Below are 16,314 nucleotides of genomic sequence, written 5' to 3' on the forward strand. Positions count from 1 at the left end.
AAAGGGTGAATTGTCCTTTGGCACAAGTATGTGCAAATATCTACCTTAATAATTATCTTTCTGCAGTGATTTCAAAGATAGCGCTCATTCTTGGGCTGCCTGGTAATCAATCACATGTCATCAAACCTATAATCAGGAGATCTAGATGCTATGTGGGTTTCTATACTTGCAGCAGTGATGGCAGGCTACTTGAAAACCATGGTCACTAGCAATGCACAGTAAATCATCATGGAAGACCAAAACCTTTTTGTAAAACTGACCTTGAAGCACTACTTGTTAAAATGGTAAGGTTATTTTCTAATGTGAATGTATACTCTGTTTATGTTATTCTTCTTCTGTCTGGAAGTAAAATTTCAGTGACATAGTTGCCACTTTACCAGTGGTAGCAAAGTAATATCTGAAGAAATTCTGTCTTTTAAAAGATTATTTTGTATATTTCACATTATTTTTAACCCATAAAGGAATATTTGCAATTAACCTTGGAGTACATTTGGTATTTTATGCAATACTTGTCATGAACCAATAGAAATATATTTCTTATTGATAATAATAAACAAATAATTTTGATTGGTTAGTGGCTTTTTGGCAATTTCAGGAGGATTCCATGACTTCAAATTCCAAATAATGACTACTCATAGGATGATGGGTGATCACTGGAAAGGACCAAAAAGTGATGGCATGAAACTCACTTATTTTATAGATGGGAAACCAAGATTCAGTGACTAGCCCAGGAAGCCACTGCCAAAAAAATCTGAAAAAGAATCCCACAGCTTGCCTTTCTGCCCCAAATCTGCCCCCAAAACTTCATGGTAACCCCTAGGTAAGCTTCTTGTAACCACAACTCTCATGTCCCTGTTTTCAGCTCACTCACCTAGAGAGCTGCTCCTCAGGCCTTCTTGGTCCAGCATCCAGGGTACTTCCCTTTGTTCAAAATAAGAGATCACATCTTCTCTGGGAACTGGAAGTCCTGGGCATGAAGGAGAAAATCAAATTTTAGTTCTCTTTAAGAAATAGGATAAGGATCCAGAGGTGTTCCACTTTGAAATTCACCCCATTACAATAAAAAAATGAATTTGTTTTCACCCATTAAAGCTTAAAATGTTAGTAACCCATGATGGGGTTTGCTACATCATCCTGTTGTACAAGTAGGTTTTTATGTGTGTGTTTTTTTCCTTTTTGCTGAGGCAGTTGGGGTTAGGTTACTTGTCCAGAGTCACACAGCTAAAAAGTGTTAAGTGTCTGATCCAGATTTGAACTCAGGTCCTTCTGACTTCAGGGCTGGTGCTCTATCCACTGAGCCACCTAGCTGCCCTGAAATGCTCGTAACTCTTGGTAGGATTTGCCACATCATCCTGTTGTACAACCTATTCTAAGAAAGAAGAAAATGCTCTTCCCTCCATCTATCCTGTTAAACTCCATTCCAGCATAAACTTCTAACCCCATACTTGAGTAAAAAGGATGACTGGGCCTGAACAGCATCAAGCCAAATTAAGAGGGGTTAGTCTGGGCACCCATTCTTCATAAATGGACATATTCATTCCTTAGTTTCCATTAGCTAGAAAGTAAAGGAAGTTGGGAGTGTGTTGGAGAGAAATATGGGCATAGAGTCAGGTGTACCTGAGTTTAAAATAAGCCATGGACAATTATTAGCTGTGTATCCTTTGGTGAGTAAATTAAACTGGTTGCATCAGTTTGTTCAACATTCAACTGGGGATAACAATGTCACCTAACTTGGAAGGTTAATGTATTAAATTGACAAAATATTTTTTTTGTTTGTTTTTATCTTTTATCAATGTTTTATCAACACTTTCTCCTTCTGTCTTTTCTTTTTAATGGGAGTACTTAGACTAGGGGAAATAATGTACTTCTTCTTAAACAATATGACACAACACCCGGCAAATAGGTGAAAAGAAATGCTTATTCCCTTCTATTTCTTTCCCATTCCAAATTCCACTGCTGGAATTTGAGGACAATAGGAAGGAAGATTTGGGGCAAACTTCCTGTACTTAGGACAACTAGGTACTTCTGCTACAAACTGATGCTTGTAAAAAGAATATTCCAAATGCTAGACTCATCCCAAAGAGGAACGGGTTGTATAAGATTGCAAGTTGCCTGGCAATTTTCAGAGCTTTAGCAGACAAATGAGGGTCCAGATAGAGGTCAGACAAAATATCCTCTGAGATCAGCTCCCAGTTTGAGATATTTCCATGCTGATTTGATTTTTGACTTATAGTTCCCTAGAATTGGTAAGAGATGGCTTCAGCAATAACAAAGGACTCCCTCAGATTCCTACCATACAATGCAAAGACATGCAGAAGGACCCTGTTGCATGGACACAGGAAACCAGCACTTTCCCCTTTCTAAGTGATATCCCCCAAAGCCTGCATTCTAGGGAATGAAGATATGCTCTTTGATTGCAGATTGAGAATTACAGGAGAAATGTTCTTACCCAGAGAGAGAAGGTTTTGGGCATTCTCTAACATGACTCCTTTGTACAAGTCCTTCTGAGGAGGTTCTAAGAGGCCCCACTCCTCTTGAGTAAAGTCCACAGCCACATCCTTGAATGTCACCAAAACCTAAAGCACCAAAAGTCATCAGACACAGAGCAGAAAGGCACTTGAAAATTAAAAATTCCAACTTTTTTTCTATTTAGAGCAGAAAACTGAAGCAAAAAGAAGAGATTTGCTCAAAAGTTATACCATTTTTTAAGTGTCAGAGTTCACTCCTGAATCCATGGTAAGGATGTTTTATTGAATTTTAGAAAAGTTTTTACAGGATCAGTTGGAATGAAGCTGAGAAATATCTTATTATGGAATGTATCTCCTTGTGGAATCAGAGAAAAGTTTGTACTCTATCTGTGATGTAAGTGAATCTGTGGAGAACAAGGGAGTAACAGAAAATCTCCTTCACAGAAAAATAGATTGAAGTGAAATATGCTAAAGAGAATTCTGCAAAGTTTGTGAGAAGCTGGCAAGCACAGCACACTCTGGGAGAGAAAGTTTTATGTTAATATTTTAAATGAGACCAAAGTTAAAGAAAAGGTGTATTTTTCTTTTCAAGAAGCTGGAATAAAGTCTTATCTGATGAAAACATGAAGAGGATTCTGAAGAGATATTCATCAGACTTTGGACTGCACTAAGTGGTGGGAGATAATTTTCAGTGAAGTCAGGTAGAATTATCTGTTGTTATATTGACAGTCTGAGGTCACTCTGGGGATGATGTTGTCATGGGCAAAACAGTTTAAGCCTTTATTTAAAATTGTTACCTTGACCACAACATGATCTATGAATAATCCATATTTCACCTTTCATTATCTTTATTCTATTTTTTCACATATGAATAATTGAGGAATGCATTGCTCTTTTACATTTTTTGAGATTCCCAAGGACTGCTCTTCTCTAGAGTCCCTTGAGTCCCTTCTTTATCCATAGTGCGGGTTCTTATTAAAGGAAGGCAGTCCTTTTACACATTGATAACTGATCTCTGATTCCTTACCTCCCTCCAAGAGAAGCTATTCCAAACCTCGTTCCTATACAAGCATCCCAAAGCCCACCTTTACCAATGACGGGGGGGCTAATGAATTCCCAACCTGTTTTGAAGGAAAAAGCTCAGCTACTCTTTACTCACTGGCTCTACTTCTTTGGGACTTTTCTGATCGAGCTCTCCATTCTGAAGGCTTCCTCCTTACCGAGACCCTTTTCCCTCCTTCCGGGATCTGTGGTCTTCTTTTGTGAATTGTCAAGTTAAAGGAATAGAAAATTAAACTCTTCCCAAAGAAAACAAGAGAATATGCAGAAAAAGCATTTTACAAAATCCAACATCCATTCCTAATAAAAACACTTGAGAGTATAGGAATAAATAGACTATTCCTTAAAATACTCAGGAGCATATATTTAAAACCATTAGTAAGCATCATTTGTAAACTGGAACCTTTCCCAGTAAGATCAGGAGTGAAACAAGGTTGCCCACTATTACCATTACTATTCAATATTGTACTAGAAACGCTAGCCTCGGCAATAAGAGCCGAGAAAGATATTAAAGGAATTAGAGTAGGTAATGAGGAAACCAAACTATCACTCTTTTGCAGATGATATGATGGTATACTTAGAGAGCCCCAGAGATTCTACTAAAAAGCTTTTAGAAATAATTCACAACTTTAGCAAAGTTGCAGGATACAAAATAAATCCACATAAATCCTCAGCATTTGTATCACCAACAAAATCCAACAGCAAGAGATACAAAGAGAAATTCCATTCAAAATAACTGTCAATAGTATAAAATATTTGAGAATCTATCTACCAAAGGAAAGTCAGGAATTATATGAGCAAAATTACAAAAAACTTGCCACAAAAATAGTCAGATTTAAATAGTTGGAAAGACATTCACTGCTCATGGATAAGCCGAGAGAATATAATAAAGATGACAATACTTCCCAAACTAACCTATTTATTTAGTGCTATACCAATCAGACTCCCAAGAAACTATTTTAATGACCTAGAAAAAATAACAACAAAATTCATGTGGAAGAACAAAAGGTACCCAATTTCAAGGAAATTAATGAAAAAAAAAAAAAATCAAATGAAGGTGGCCTAGCTGTTCCTGATCTAGAACTACATTATAAAGCAGCAGTCACCAAAACCATTTGTTATTGGCTAAGAAATAGATTAGTTGATCAGTGGAATAGGTTAGGTTCACAAGACAAAATAGTCAATAACTGTACCAATCTAGTGTTTGATAAACCCAAAGATCCCAACTTTTGGGATAAGAATTTATTATTTGACAAAAACTGCTAGGAAAACTGGAAATTAGTATGGCAGAAATTAGACATGGACCCACACTTAACACCACATACTAAGATAAGATCAAAATGGGTCCATGATTTAGGCATAAAGATTGAAATCATAAATAAATTGGAGGAACATGGGATGGTTTACCTCTCGGACTTGTGGACGAGGAAGGAATTTGTGACCAAAGGAGAACTAGAGATCATTATTGATCACAAAATAGAAAATTTGGATTACATCAAATTAAGAATCTTTTGTACAAACAAAACTAATGCAAACAAGATTAGAAGGGAAGTAACAAATTGGGAAAACATTTTTACAATTAAAGGTTCTGAGAAAGGTCTCATTTCCAAAATATATAGAGAACTGGCTCTAATTTATAAGACATCAAGCCATTTTTCCAATTGATAAATGGCCAAAGGATATGAACAGACAATTCTCAGATGATGAAATTGAAACTACATCCACTCATATGAGTGTTCCAAATCACTACTGATCAGAGAAATGCAAATTAAGTCAACTCTGAGATACTACTACACACCTGTCAGATTGGCTAAGATGACAGGAAAAAATAATGATGAATGTTGGAGGGGCTGTGGGAAAACTGGGACACTGATGCATTGTTGGTGCAATTGTGAAAGAATCCGGCCATTCTGGAGAGCAATCTGGAATTATGGCCAAAAAGTTATCAAACTGTGCATACCCTTTGACCCAGCAGTGCTACTACTGGGATTATATCCCAAGGAAATACTAAAGAAGGGAAAGGGACCTGAATGTGCCAAAATGTTTGTGGCAGCCCTTTTCGTAGTGGCTAGAAACTGGAAAATGATCAGATGCTCATCAATTGGAGAATGGTTGGGTAAATTATGGTATATGAATGTTATGGAATATTATTGTTCTATAAGAAATGACCAGCAGGATGAATACAGAGAGGCTTGGAGAGACTTACATCAACTGATGCTGAGTGAAATGAGCAGAACTAGGAGATCATTATACACTTCAACAACAATACTATATGAGGATGTATTCTGATGGAAGTGGATATCTTCAACATAGAGAAGATCCAATTCAGTTCCAATTGATCAGTGATGGACAGAAATAACTATACCCAGAGATGGAACACTGGGAAGTGAATGTAAATCTGTACACTTCAATGTTTTATGAAGAGGTACTCTGATGGAAGTGGAAATCTTCAACATAAAGAAGATCCAACTCACTTCCAGTTGATCCATGATGGACAGAAATAACTACACCCAGAGATGGAACACTGGGAAGTGAATGTAAATTGTTAGCACTACTGTCTATCTACCCAGGTTACTTATACCTTCGGAATCTAATACTTAATGTGCAACAAGAAAATGGTATTTACACACATATATTGTATCTAGGTTATATTGTAACACATGTAAAATGTATGGGATTGCCTGTCATGGGTGGAGGGAGTGGAAGGAGGGGGGAGGATAATTTGGAAAAATGATACAAGGGATAATATTATAAAAAACAAACAAATAAATAAATAATTAAAAACAAACAAACAAAAAAATTCACTTCAGAAGGAAAAGATCCTACAAGCCAAGAGATAGATTTTCTCCTACAATGGAACTGAGTTTGGAATAGAATAAGACAAATGCAAGCCAAGGAGTTAAGGGGAAGGGAAGCAGTGGATCTGAAGATGCAATCTAGGGTGATCTATCCTGCAAATGGAAGCTAAAGAATAAGGGACAAAAAACAAATATCCCATAGTAAATGGGAGTCATTCAGTAAAGGAGATAGAGAAGAAGGGGTCATGCTCATTTGTGTAATGAAATGATCCATGCATGAGACATTGCTATTTTCACAGCCCATCTTCTACATCCACAGAAATAGTTTGACTGCTGATGTCTGGGGATGGCCTGAACTCACCTGAGGAGGACTTCCGAGGCTCCCAGGGCCCATTCCCTCCGGCTCCAGGCTCCCTGTGGAGGTAGCAAAACAATCAAAGTGACTACATTTTGTCAAGTTTCCCCTGGTCCTGATCTTTCAATCTCAGGATTAGGCTCCCCCACCCTTTTGGGCCCCACAAATGAAGCAACAGCCAAAGCTCTAATTAACACCTAACCTTTAATTGTAATCCTTTCGGATAGCCAAGAGAAAATCCTAGCCCCCAGGACATTCCCTCCCTTATTTACCTCTCCCTTTCCCCAGCCACAATCTTCGCCTCAGGCTGAGTGCCTTAGTGCTCATCTTTCTCCGGGTGATTCCTCTTTGGGACCCTCAGGATAAAACCATCCAACTCTTCCTCCCAGGCCTGGTTCCCCAGAACGGAGCTGGAGAGGGAGAACCATCCCAGGAAGGGGCGGAGTTTCCACAAGCAAGAAGCAATCTTACTGAGGGTGAGACCCCCCCTCTAAGAAGGATGAAGGCAGCAGGGAAGGTCAGGATTGGAAATGAAGGTGGTCCAAAAAGGAAAACCCATCCCCTCCCTTACTCCTCTTCTCCCTCCTCTCCCCACCCTCCCACACAGAGCAAGGGACTTGGGACTCCAAGGAGGAGATGAGTGAGAGCCTCGGTGGTCCCTGAGTCAGAGTTCTCCTTCCAACTAGTTCTCTGCCCTCCTATTCTCCTTCCCCAACTGACATCTACAATTCTAGACAACAGACTCATTGCTTGATTTAGGGGAGGGGAAGCCAGGGAAGGTGGGGGATAGGGAGAGTCTGACCAGGAGCCACCAAGGGACATCTAAGACAAGAGGAACCCCGTCTGGGATCGAGCCCTGAGGGTCTGGAGGAAGAGGGGCTGGGAAGGAGGAGTGAGGCTAGGGCCGGGAGGTCGGGCAGAGCCCCACAGGTCCGGGCCGGGAGGTCGGGCAGAGCCCCACAGGTCCGGGCCGGGAGGTCGGGCAGAGCCCCACAGGTCCGGGCCGGGAGGTCGGGCAGAGCCCCACAGGTCCCGGCAGGGAGATCAGGAATATTAAAGGTCCGAAGTGCTCCAGGGGACGGCAGCAAGGCTGAGTCACAAGGGCTGGCCCGGAGCTGGGGAGGGGGCTCTGGGAGTCACTGAGGGGAAAACGGAGCCAGGGAGTCACAAGCCTGAGGCCCGTGGGTTCCTAAGGGGGAACAAGAGCGGCTTTGGGACTGTGTCCACGTTGAGGGCTGGGCATATGAGGGCAGGACTCAAGGAGCCTAAGAGGAGATTAGGTCTGAAGGTGGGAACAGGGAGCTGGGCCCCGGGGCCGGGGTCAGAGGCTGAAATCAGGTCCGCTGCACTCCTGTGGGCGAAGTCCGGGAGCTAAGTCTGGGCAGGGGCCAGGATGCAGGGGAAGAAATAGGAGCCCGCGAGAGGTTCGGGGTGGGGGGCGCGTCCGGAGGAAGGCTCGGCAGAAGGGGTGCTTTTGCTTGACCTGGAGGTCACTCCCCGCAAGGTCAGAGGAGAGACGGGGACCGAGGGCCAGGGCGGCCAACAGAAGCCAGGAAATATGAGGGATGCTGTCTCAGACCTACCTGGGAGCGGCGAGCACAGGCTTCTCCGCCGCAAGACAAAGGGCCGGAGCTCCGAGGGAAGGAGTGGGACAGATCCGGACCGCGGGAGGGGAGACGAGCTCAGCCCAGAGACTTCCTGCTTTCCTCCAGCCCAGTCGGGGAGGGTCTCCCAGCCCCGAGAGCCCAGCGCAAAGCCTTTCCTCCAATCCCAACCACGGCCGGCACTTAAGGACTCTCGCTGCTCCTCCCACGTAAGTCCCCCGCCTCCTCCCATCACGAAAAGGTGCCCCTTCTGCCCTAAACTCCTCCCAGGCCTCCGAACTCCTCCCCGGAAGTTACGCTCAGCTGGGGCCGTCACCCAAGGCCGGTCCTCTCTGAGAGCCCCTCCTCCCCGCTCCTCCCCCCCAGATTCCCCTCCTCCTTCAGCGCTGCTGAAACTGCCCCAGACTCATCCAGAGCAGCGGACTGTGCTCTGAGGAACTGACGCAAAGCGCTCCCGGGACCTGGGGATGCTGCGCACCGTTTAAGGCAGTGAATCGGGCTGGCCTCCCTCTGTCTTTGTGGTCTTTGACCCTCTGCAAGCACAATGGCCCTAAAATGTAGCATTAAAGCAACAGGAGGAAGAAGTGTGAGAATTAAAGGTAATTCATCAAAGTCCCTCCCCAAAGGTGGGCTCACAGACCAGTATCCCGAGGTGTCTCAAGAGTCTTCAGGATGGAACCCAGGTCCGAGTCAAGGGACAAAGTTTATGGGAACTGCATGACAGCTGAGGCGGGCTAAGGAACTTAGCAAAGAACCAGGAGCGAGAAGAGAAGCGTATGGGCCAGTTGGGCCAGAGCTTCATTCATTTATTTATTTGCTAATTTTATGGTTTTCATGTAGGTTTGAGGAACGCTCTATTCTCCTTGGCTCAGGAACGTGGTTTCACTGAGCAGCAGATTATCTGTCTGTGAGTCTGTAGAGGATGATCTACCGGACAAACATCTTTCCTATCTCTGCTGACTCTGCTTTAATTCTGCTCCTGAACTTGTCACTTAACCTTCCCCCATCCATGGATCCCTCCCCTTGTCTTCTTCCCATACCATTGGATTCCCTGTCTTTCCCTCTCTTCCCCCTTATTTCTTTACAGATTTTGAAAAGTTCTATGTTCTTTAAGGAATATATATAGTGTTGTCTATTGAACCCATTCCCCATGTGAGTAGGTGGGAGTCCTCCACTCTAATGCTTTTGTTTGTTCTTCCTCTGCACTTCATTTGTATAACATAAGTAATTTTATCTTACCTCTGCCTCACTCTTTCTTTTGAGCAAACCTATTGATGATGTCAATCTTAAAGGTATGGTAGACATTTCCTGTGTAAAAAAAACACAAACTATTTGTTCACATTGAATTCCTTGAAACTGATGTTTGATATTGGCTCTAATATGTTAAATTTTTTTATGAAGTTCAAGTTTGAAGTCCTGGAAATCTGCAAGTTTGGTGAGTGTCTATTTGTTCTCTTTCAATATTACTGGACATGATATTTTTGGCTCCAGGCCTAGCTCTTTTGATTGTAAATAGATATGATTCCAGGACCTGTTTTTTTTTTTTTTTTTTTTTTTTAAATAGAAGTTGCTGATAAATCCTATAAAGTTCTAATTGTAGCTCCAGTAAATTGGCATTAATATATTCCTATGAGTTTTCCACAATTGATTTCATTGAGGTGGTGATTGATAGATTTTTTTTCTTTCTAATTCCCCCCCCCCCACTCCTGTTCTATTAGTGCAGGACAGTTTTTCCAGGATTATTGTGTCAAGGTTTATTTTGGTCACAACTTTCAGGCAGTCTAATTATTCTTATATTTTCTTCTTGATCTGTTCTCCAGATTGTCATTTTTTTTAATGTTTCACATTCTATTTTTTCATTCTTTATAATGTTTTGTTATTTCTTGGTCTGTCATAACTATGCTGATTCCCTTTGCCCAATTCTAATTTTCAAATGTTTTGATTAAGCCTCTCTTTTTCTCCTTGACTAAACCTTTATTTTTGTTTTTCGTGGATTGTTTTTATATTTTAGTTTTTCCTCAATGCCCCTCAAGTGATTTTTCAGTTTTTGTTTTGTTTCTTTTACTTCAGTGTCCTCCTCTGAAGATGAACCCCAGGCTTATCTGTTCCCATATTAAATTGGGTTCTTCTTTCCTGGTCCACTTTTTTTTTTTTTTTAAAGTATTAGTGTAAGTCCCTCTAATTGTGGGGTGGGGATGGTGGTGCCTCTAGATTTATTTGAGCTTTCTCTTTGACCTGGAACTCGAAATCAAAAACTCCACCCATTGACAAGTGTCCATAGTCAGCATCCTTACCTTTCTCCCTTAATTCCTCCACCTCAACTGACTATACTCATCTGGTGTACTGGTTCCTTCTCACAGACAGAATTTCTGCAGCACAACTGGGCTTGGAATTCCTAATCAGAGCAGGTTCAATCAGTCTTTCCAGATTCAGACCCCCAACTCCTTAAGCTGTTCCAGAGATGAAAGTTTCTGTGGTTCCTACTTTGGCTCCAGACAAACCCCACTAGCCTCAAAACTCCCCACTTGGTGTTTGTGCAGAGCTAGTCTGAAGGGATTTGCACTTCACAAGGGTTAAGCCCCAACATGGGCATTTTCTGCAGACCTTCTTGGGTTATATCTGGAAGACCCCTCTTCTGCCCCAAGTCTTCTTGACTTTTTCCCAGTCTGTTTCCCCTGAGGAGTCAATTGTTCTATTTGCTGGGGAAATCTGAAGAGTTTGTCATGGCAGGTGCATCCCCAGATATTTTGTCTACAGTCATTTTAAATGAAATTTCTCTTGCTGATGGGCTTTGTCAGTAATATATAGAAATGCTAATGATTTGTGTGGATTTATTTTACATATTGCAATTTTGCTAAAGTTGTGAATTGCTTTCAGTAGGCTTTTGGATAATATATCTAGGATTACCTATGTATATCAGCATATTCCGTGCAAAGAGTGATAGTTTTATTTCCTCATTGCCTATTCTCATTTCTTTTTTCTTTTCTTATTGCTAAAGCCAGCATTTCTAGTACAACTCTGAATAATAGGGATGATAATGGGCTTTATTGTTTCACCCGTGGTCTTACTGGGAATGGATTCAGCTTTTCTCTATTATAAATAATGCTTGCTATAGGTTTTAGATAGATACTGCTTATTATTTTAAGGAAAGCTCCCTTTAACCCTGTGGTCCCTAGTGTTAATAGGAATGGGTGCTGTATTTCCTTTAAAAATATGAATTATCATATGATTTGCTGATTTTGTAATTGATATGGTTGCATATGGTAATAGTTTTCCTGATATTGAACCAGCCCTGCAATCCTTGTAAAAATCCCACTTAGTCATAGCGCATTACCCTGATTTTAAATTTTTAAAAAATTTTTTAAATTTAAAATTTTTGCATAAATATTCATTAGGGAGATTGGTCTAATCTTTTTCTGTTTAGCCTCTTCCTGGTTTAGATATCAGTACCATATTTGTGTCATGCTGATTTTTTTTTCCTTTTTTTATTTTTACAGGAAGATTCTGTTCTGCCTCAAGTTTATCAGGGGAATTCCTTCCTCATAACCATGATTTCTAGATCACCAAAATCAGGAGGCAGAAACTCCCTCAAGAAAAAGAGAGGTTCTTTGATTATCACATGTACTGGCTGGATGTAGGCCAAGTCCCCTACATGCAGGTGGGCTACAGAAGAACACAAAATTTCTCTAAATTGTCCCAATTCTAGACCAATAAGTCTTATTTCTTCCCTTCATCAAATGTTGTTCTCCAAGACTTAAATCAACTGATGCTGAGTGAAATGAGCAGAACCAGAAGATCACTGTATACTTCAACAACGATACTGTATGAGGATGTATTCTGATGGAAGTGGAAATCTTCAACATAAAGAAGATCCAACTCACTTCCAGTTGATCAATGATGGACAGAGGTAGATACACCCAGAGAAGAAACACTGGGAGGGGAATTTAAATTGTTAGCACTAATATCTGTCTGCCCAGGTTGCATGTACCTTCGGATTCTAATGTTTATTGTGCAACAAGAAAATGATATTCACACACATGTATTGTACTTAGACTATGTTGTAACACATTGTAAAGTGTATGGTATTGCCTGTCGTCGGGGGGAGGGAATAAGGGAGGGGGGGTAATTTGGAAAAATGAATACAAGGGATAATATTATAAAATATATATATATATATATATATATATAATAAAAAAAATTAAAAAAAAAAATGTTGTTCTCCAGTTGCCATAACATTAACTCAAGATATTTTCCTTATTCTGAAGATATTTGGTTTCCTAGGACATCCAGATGTATTTTCCTACACAATCTGCAGTTTACAGATCTATTCCCTACTTTTTCTTTTCTTTTTTTCTTTTTTTTTTTTTTTTACCCTGGACAGTCATCATAAATTATTTTCCTTATCTCACCATCTATTATAGTCAGACAGAAAATGTAATCTTCACCTTCGATGTTCAGAGATCTTCACTGAACTCTTTCGAAAGACCTCTTTTCATTACAAACCCTCTGATAAAAGGATAAGAAACAATCTCTGGCTCCCTAGAGGGCTTTGTACCCATAGTCAGTTAGAAGATTCCTCTATCGCCTATGAATGACAGTAAACAACGACTGAATTTAGTCTTTAAGCACATTGACTTTATTTTTAAGTTTTTATTCCAGTGTGGATTTGCTTATGTCGAACTAGTTGGGTGCTGTGTCTGAAAGTCTTTGTACACTGGTTACAGGAATAAGGTTTCCCTCTACTATGAATTTTCTGATGTCGATTAAGACACTTCCTATCTCTAAAATTCTTTCCACATTGGTTACATTCATGAGGTTTCTCTTTAGTATGGATTTTCTGGTGTCGATTAAGAGAGCTCCTTTCTCCAAAAGCCTTTCCACACTGTGTACATTCATAAGGTTTCTCTCCAGTGTGGATTCTCTGATGTGCAGTAAGACTGTCCCTCTGATTAAAACACTTTCCACATTGGTTACATTCATAAGGTTTCTCTCCAGGATGGCTTCTCTGATGTTCAGCAAGATTGGATCTGTATCTGAAAGTCTTTCCACATTGATTACAGTAAAAAGGTTTTTCTCCAGTATGGATTCTTTGATGTTCAGTAAGACTGTCCATCCTTTTAAAAGCCTTTCCACATTGATTACATTCATAAGGCTTCTCTGCAGTGTGGATTCTCTGATGTTTAATAAGATATCTTCTCACCCTGAAAGTCTTTCCACACTGATTACATTCATAAGGTTTTTCTCCAGTGTGGATTCTCTGATGCACACTAAGTTTGAACCTCCAAGTAAAAGCCTTTCCACATTGATTACATTTATATTTTTTCTCTCCAGAGTGTATTTTCTGATGAGCATTAAGACATCTCTTGTCTCTGAAAATCTGTCCACATTCATTAGCTTCATAAAGTTTCACTTCATCATGGATTCCCTGATGTGCAATAAAACCAGCCCTCCGTATAAAAGTCTTTCCACATTGCTTACATTCATAAGGTTTCTCGCCAGTGTGGATTCTCTGATGCAGAGTAAGATTTTCCATTCGAGTAAAAGCTTTCCCACATTGCTTACATTCATAAGGTTTCTCTCCTGTGTGGGTTCTCTGATGAAGACTAAGACTTTCTGTACGTGCAAAAGTCTTCCCACATTGCTTACATTCATAAGGTTTCTCTCCTGAATGGATCCTCTGATGTGCAGTGAGATTATATGTCCTTCTAAAAGACTTTCCACATTGGTTGCATTCATAAGGTTTCTCTCCAGTGTGGATTCTCTGATGTACAATAAGATGAGCCTTGTTTTGAAAAGCTGTTCCACATTGATTATTTTCATAAAGTTTTGCTTCATTGTGGATCCTCATATGTGCAATAAAACCAGCCTTTCTCATAAAAACTTTTCCACACTGTTTACACTCATGCTTCCCTCCTGTTTGGATTCTTTCATACTTAGTACAGATTCCTCTCCAATTGAAGTCACAGGGACTATCACTCATGAATGTTCCATTCTGAGTTTCTTCTGCAGAAAGCTTTAGCTCTGTAATTTCCTTCATTTCAGGTCTTATTTCTCCTTCTGAAAAAATAAACAATAAAACACATACAGCAAATATACCTTCCCATACATTTACATTTCCCTCTGTAGGCAGAATATAACATGGATAGAACCAATCATTTGAAAATGCCATTGACTCACATCAAAAGGATGATTTAATTTACAAAGAGCTTCAAACTCAATTACATTGGATCTTCACAACAAACCTGTGACACAGAAAGAAAGCCATGAGCTCAGAATGGCTGTGTGACTTCACCCAAATCCCAGTAGCTGAGACCAGAATTCAAATCCTGGCTTGCTTTGTCCATAGGACTTGAGAAATAATCTCTACCAGTTTACAGTGGAAAAACAAACAAAAAACTACTTATATGTTAATAAATTTTATCCTTTAAAAATTGTCTCAAGCATTACTTGAAAAAACAACACAGTAGACCTTCAAGTACATTTTGCTATCTTGTAAGGCAGTAATGGTCATGAATGAATTGAGAAAAAAAAAAAAAAACCTTAAATTTGATTACATTAAATTTAAAAGTTTTAGTACAAACAAAACCAATGTAGACAAGATTAGGAGGAAAACAGAAAATTTGGAAAATTTTTTAACATCAAAGGTTTCTGATAAAGGCTTTATTTCTAAATTATATAGAGAATTGACTCAAAAAATCTCCAACTTGATAAATGGTCAAAGAATATGAACAATTTTCCGATGAAATTAAAGCCATTGCTAATCACAGAAAAATGTTCTATATCACTATTGATTAAAGAAATACAAATTAAAACTTTGAGATAATACTACATACCTCTCAAATTGGTTAAGTGAAAGAAAGTGATAATGATAGATGTAGGAGAGGATGTGGGAAAAGTGGGACACCAATACATTGTTGGTGGAGTTGTGAAGTGATCCAATGATTCTGGAGAGCAAATTGGAACTATGCTCAAAGAGCTGTCAAACTGTGCATACCCTTTGATCCAGCAGTGTCTCTAGTGGGCTTGTATCCCAAAGAGATCATAAAGGAGGGAAAAGGACCCACATGTACAAAAATATTTGTGGTAGCCCTTGTTGTAGTGACAAGGAACTGGAAACTGCATGTCTGGCCATCAGTTGGAGAATGGCTGAATAAATTGTGGTACATGAATGTAATGGAAGAAGAAATGACATCTATAAGAAATGATCAGCAGGACTGATTTCAGAAAGGCCTAGAGATATTTACATGAACTGATGCTGAGTGAAATGAGCAGAACCAAGAGAACATGGTATATGGCAACAGCAAGATTATAAAATGATCAATTATGATGGATGCAGCTCTATTCAACAATGAGGTTATTCAAAGCAATTCCAATAGACTTGTGATGGAGAGAGCTATCTGCAGTCACAGAGGACTATAGGGAATGGATGTGGTGGACACCACATAGCATTTTCACCTTTGTTGTTGTTTGCTTGATTTTTTTTCCCTCCTTTTTGATCTGATTTTGCTTGTCCAGGGTGATAATTGTGGAAATATGTATATAAGAATTGCATATATTGGATCACTTGCTGCTATGGGAGGTGGATAGCAGAAGGGAGGGAGAAAAATTTGGAAAACAAAAGTTTTGCAAGGGTGAATCTTGAAGACTACCTTTGCATGTGTTTTGAAAATAAAATTATTTTAGAAAGAAAAATAAATCTTTTAAATAGTCATCTTGACTGGTTAGACTTAAAAAAAAAGAATTTCCATTTCTCAGTGGGAACTTGTCCAATTCTCCTTCCATTTCACACTTCATATATATGTGAGCATTTTCCCCACATTCAGGTTAAACCCAGAATATAACTGGTGGTGCATCCTGAATTATAACGATGTGAGTTCCAATCTCACTAGACAATCTTGCTAGTCCTGTAATCCTAGGTAAGTCACAGGATCTGTTTTACTCAGTTTCTTTAATCTATAAATGGATGCAGTAATAGCACCCAATGCCTAGAGTTCTCATGAGGATAAAATGAGACAATATTTATACAGAGG

The 16,314-nt window shown here is 39.8% G+C and overlaps 1 protein-coding gene across 3 annotated transcripts in view; it reads right to left on the reverse strand.

The window, feature by feature from the left end:
* LOC141556662 (KRAB domain-containing protein 5-like) overlaps positions 1-16,314 on the reverse strand; it is a 35,124-nt gene that overhangs the window by 7,895 nt on the left and 10,915 nt on the right. Inside the window, exons 1-4 of one of the 3 annotated variants that reach the window (XM_074291169.1) lie at positions 8,264-8,518; positions 6,687-6,739; positions 2,450-2,576; positions 872-967 (exon numbers count right to left, since the gene is read on the reverse strand). In XM_074291169.1, coding sequence (XP_074147270.1) covers positions 872-967; positions 2,450-2,576; positions 6,687-6,739; positions 8,264-8,516 — 529 coding nt within the window. In that variant the 5' untranslated portion in view covers positions 8,517-8,518. Of the gene's footprint in view, positions 1-871; positions 968-2,449; positions 2,577-3,627; positions 6,658-6,686; positions 6,740-8,263; positions 14,342-14,461; positions 14,527-16,314 lie in introns of those variants that run through there. The other 2 variants (XM_074291179.1, XM_074291188.1) reach the window with 2 other exon arrangements.

This window comes from Sminthopsis crassicaudata, chromosome 1 (genome assembly GCF_048593235.1).
Source record: "Sminthopsis crassicaudata isolate SCR6 chromosome 1, ASM4859323v1, whole genome shotgun sequence".
NCBI classification, from domain to species: domain Eukaryota; kingdom Metazoa; phylum Chordata; class Mammalia; order Dasyuromorphia; family Dasyuridae; genus Sminthopsis; species Sminthopsis crassicaudata.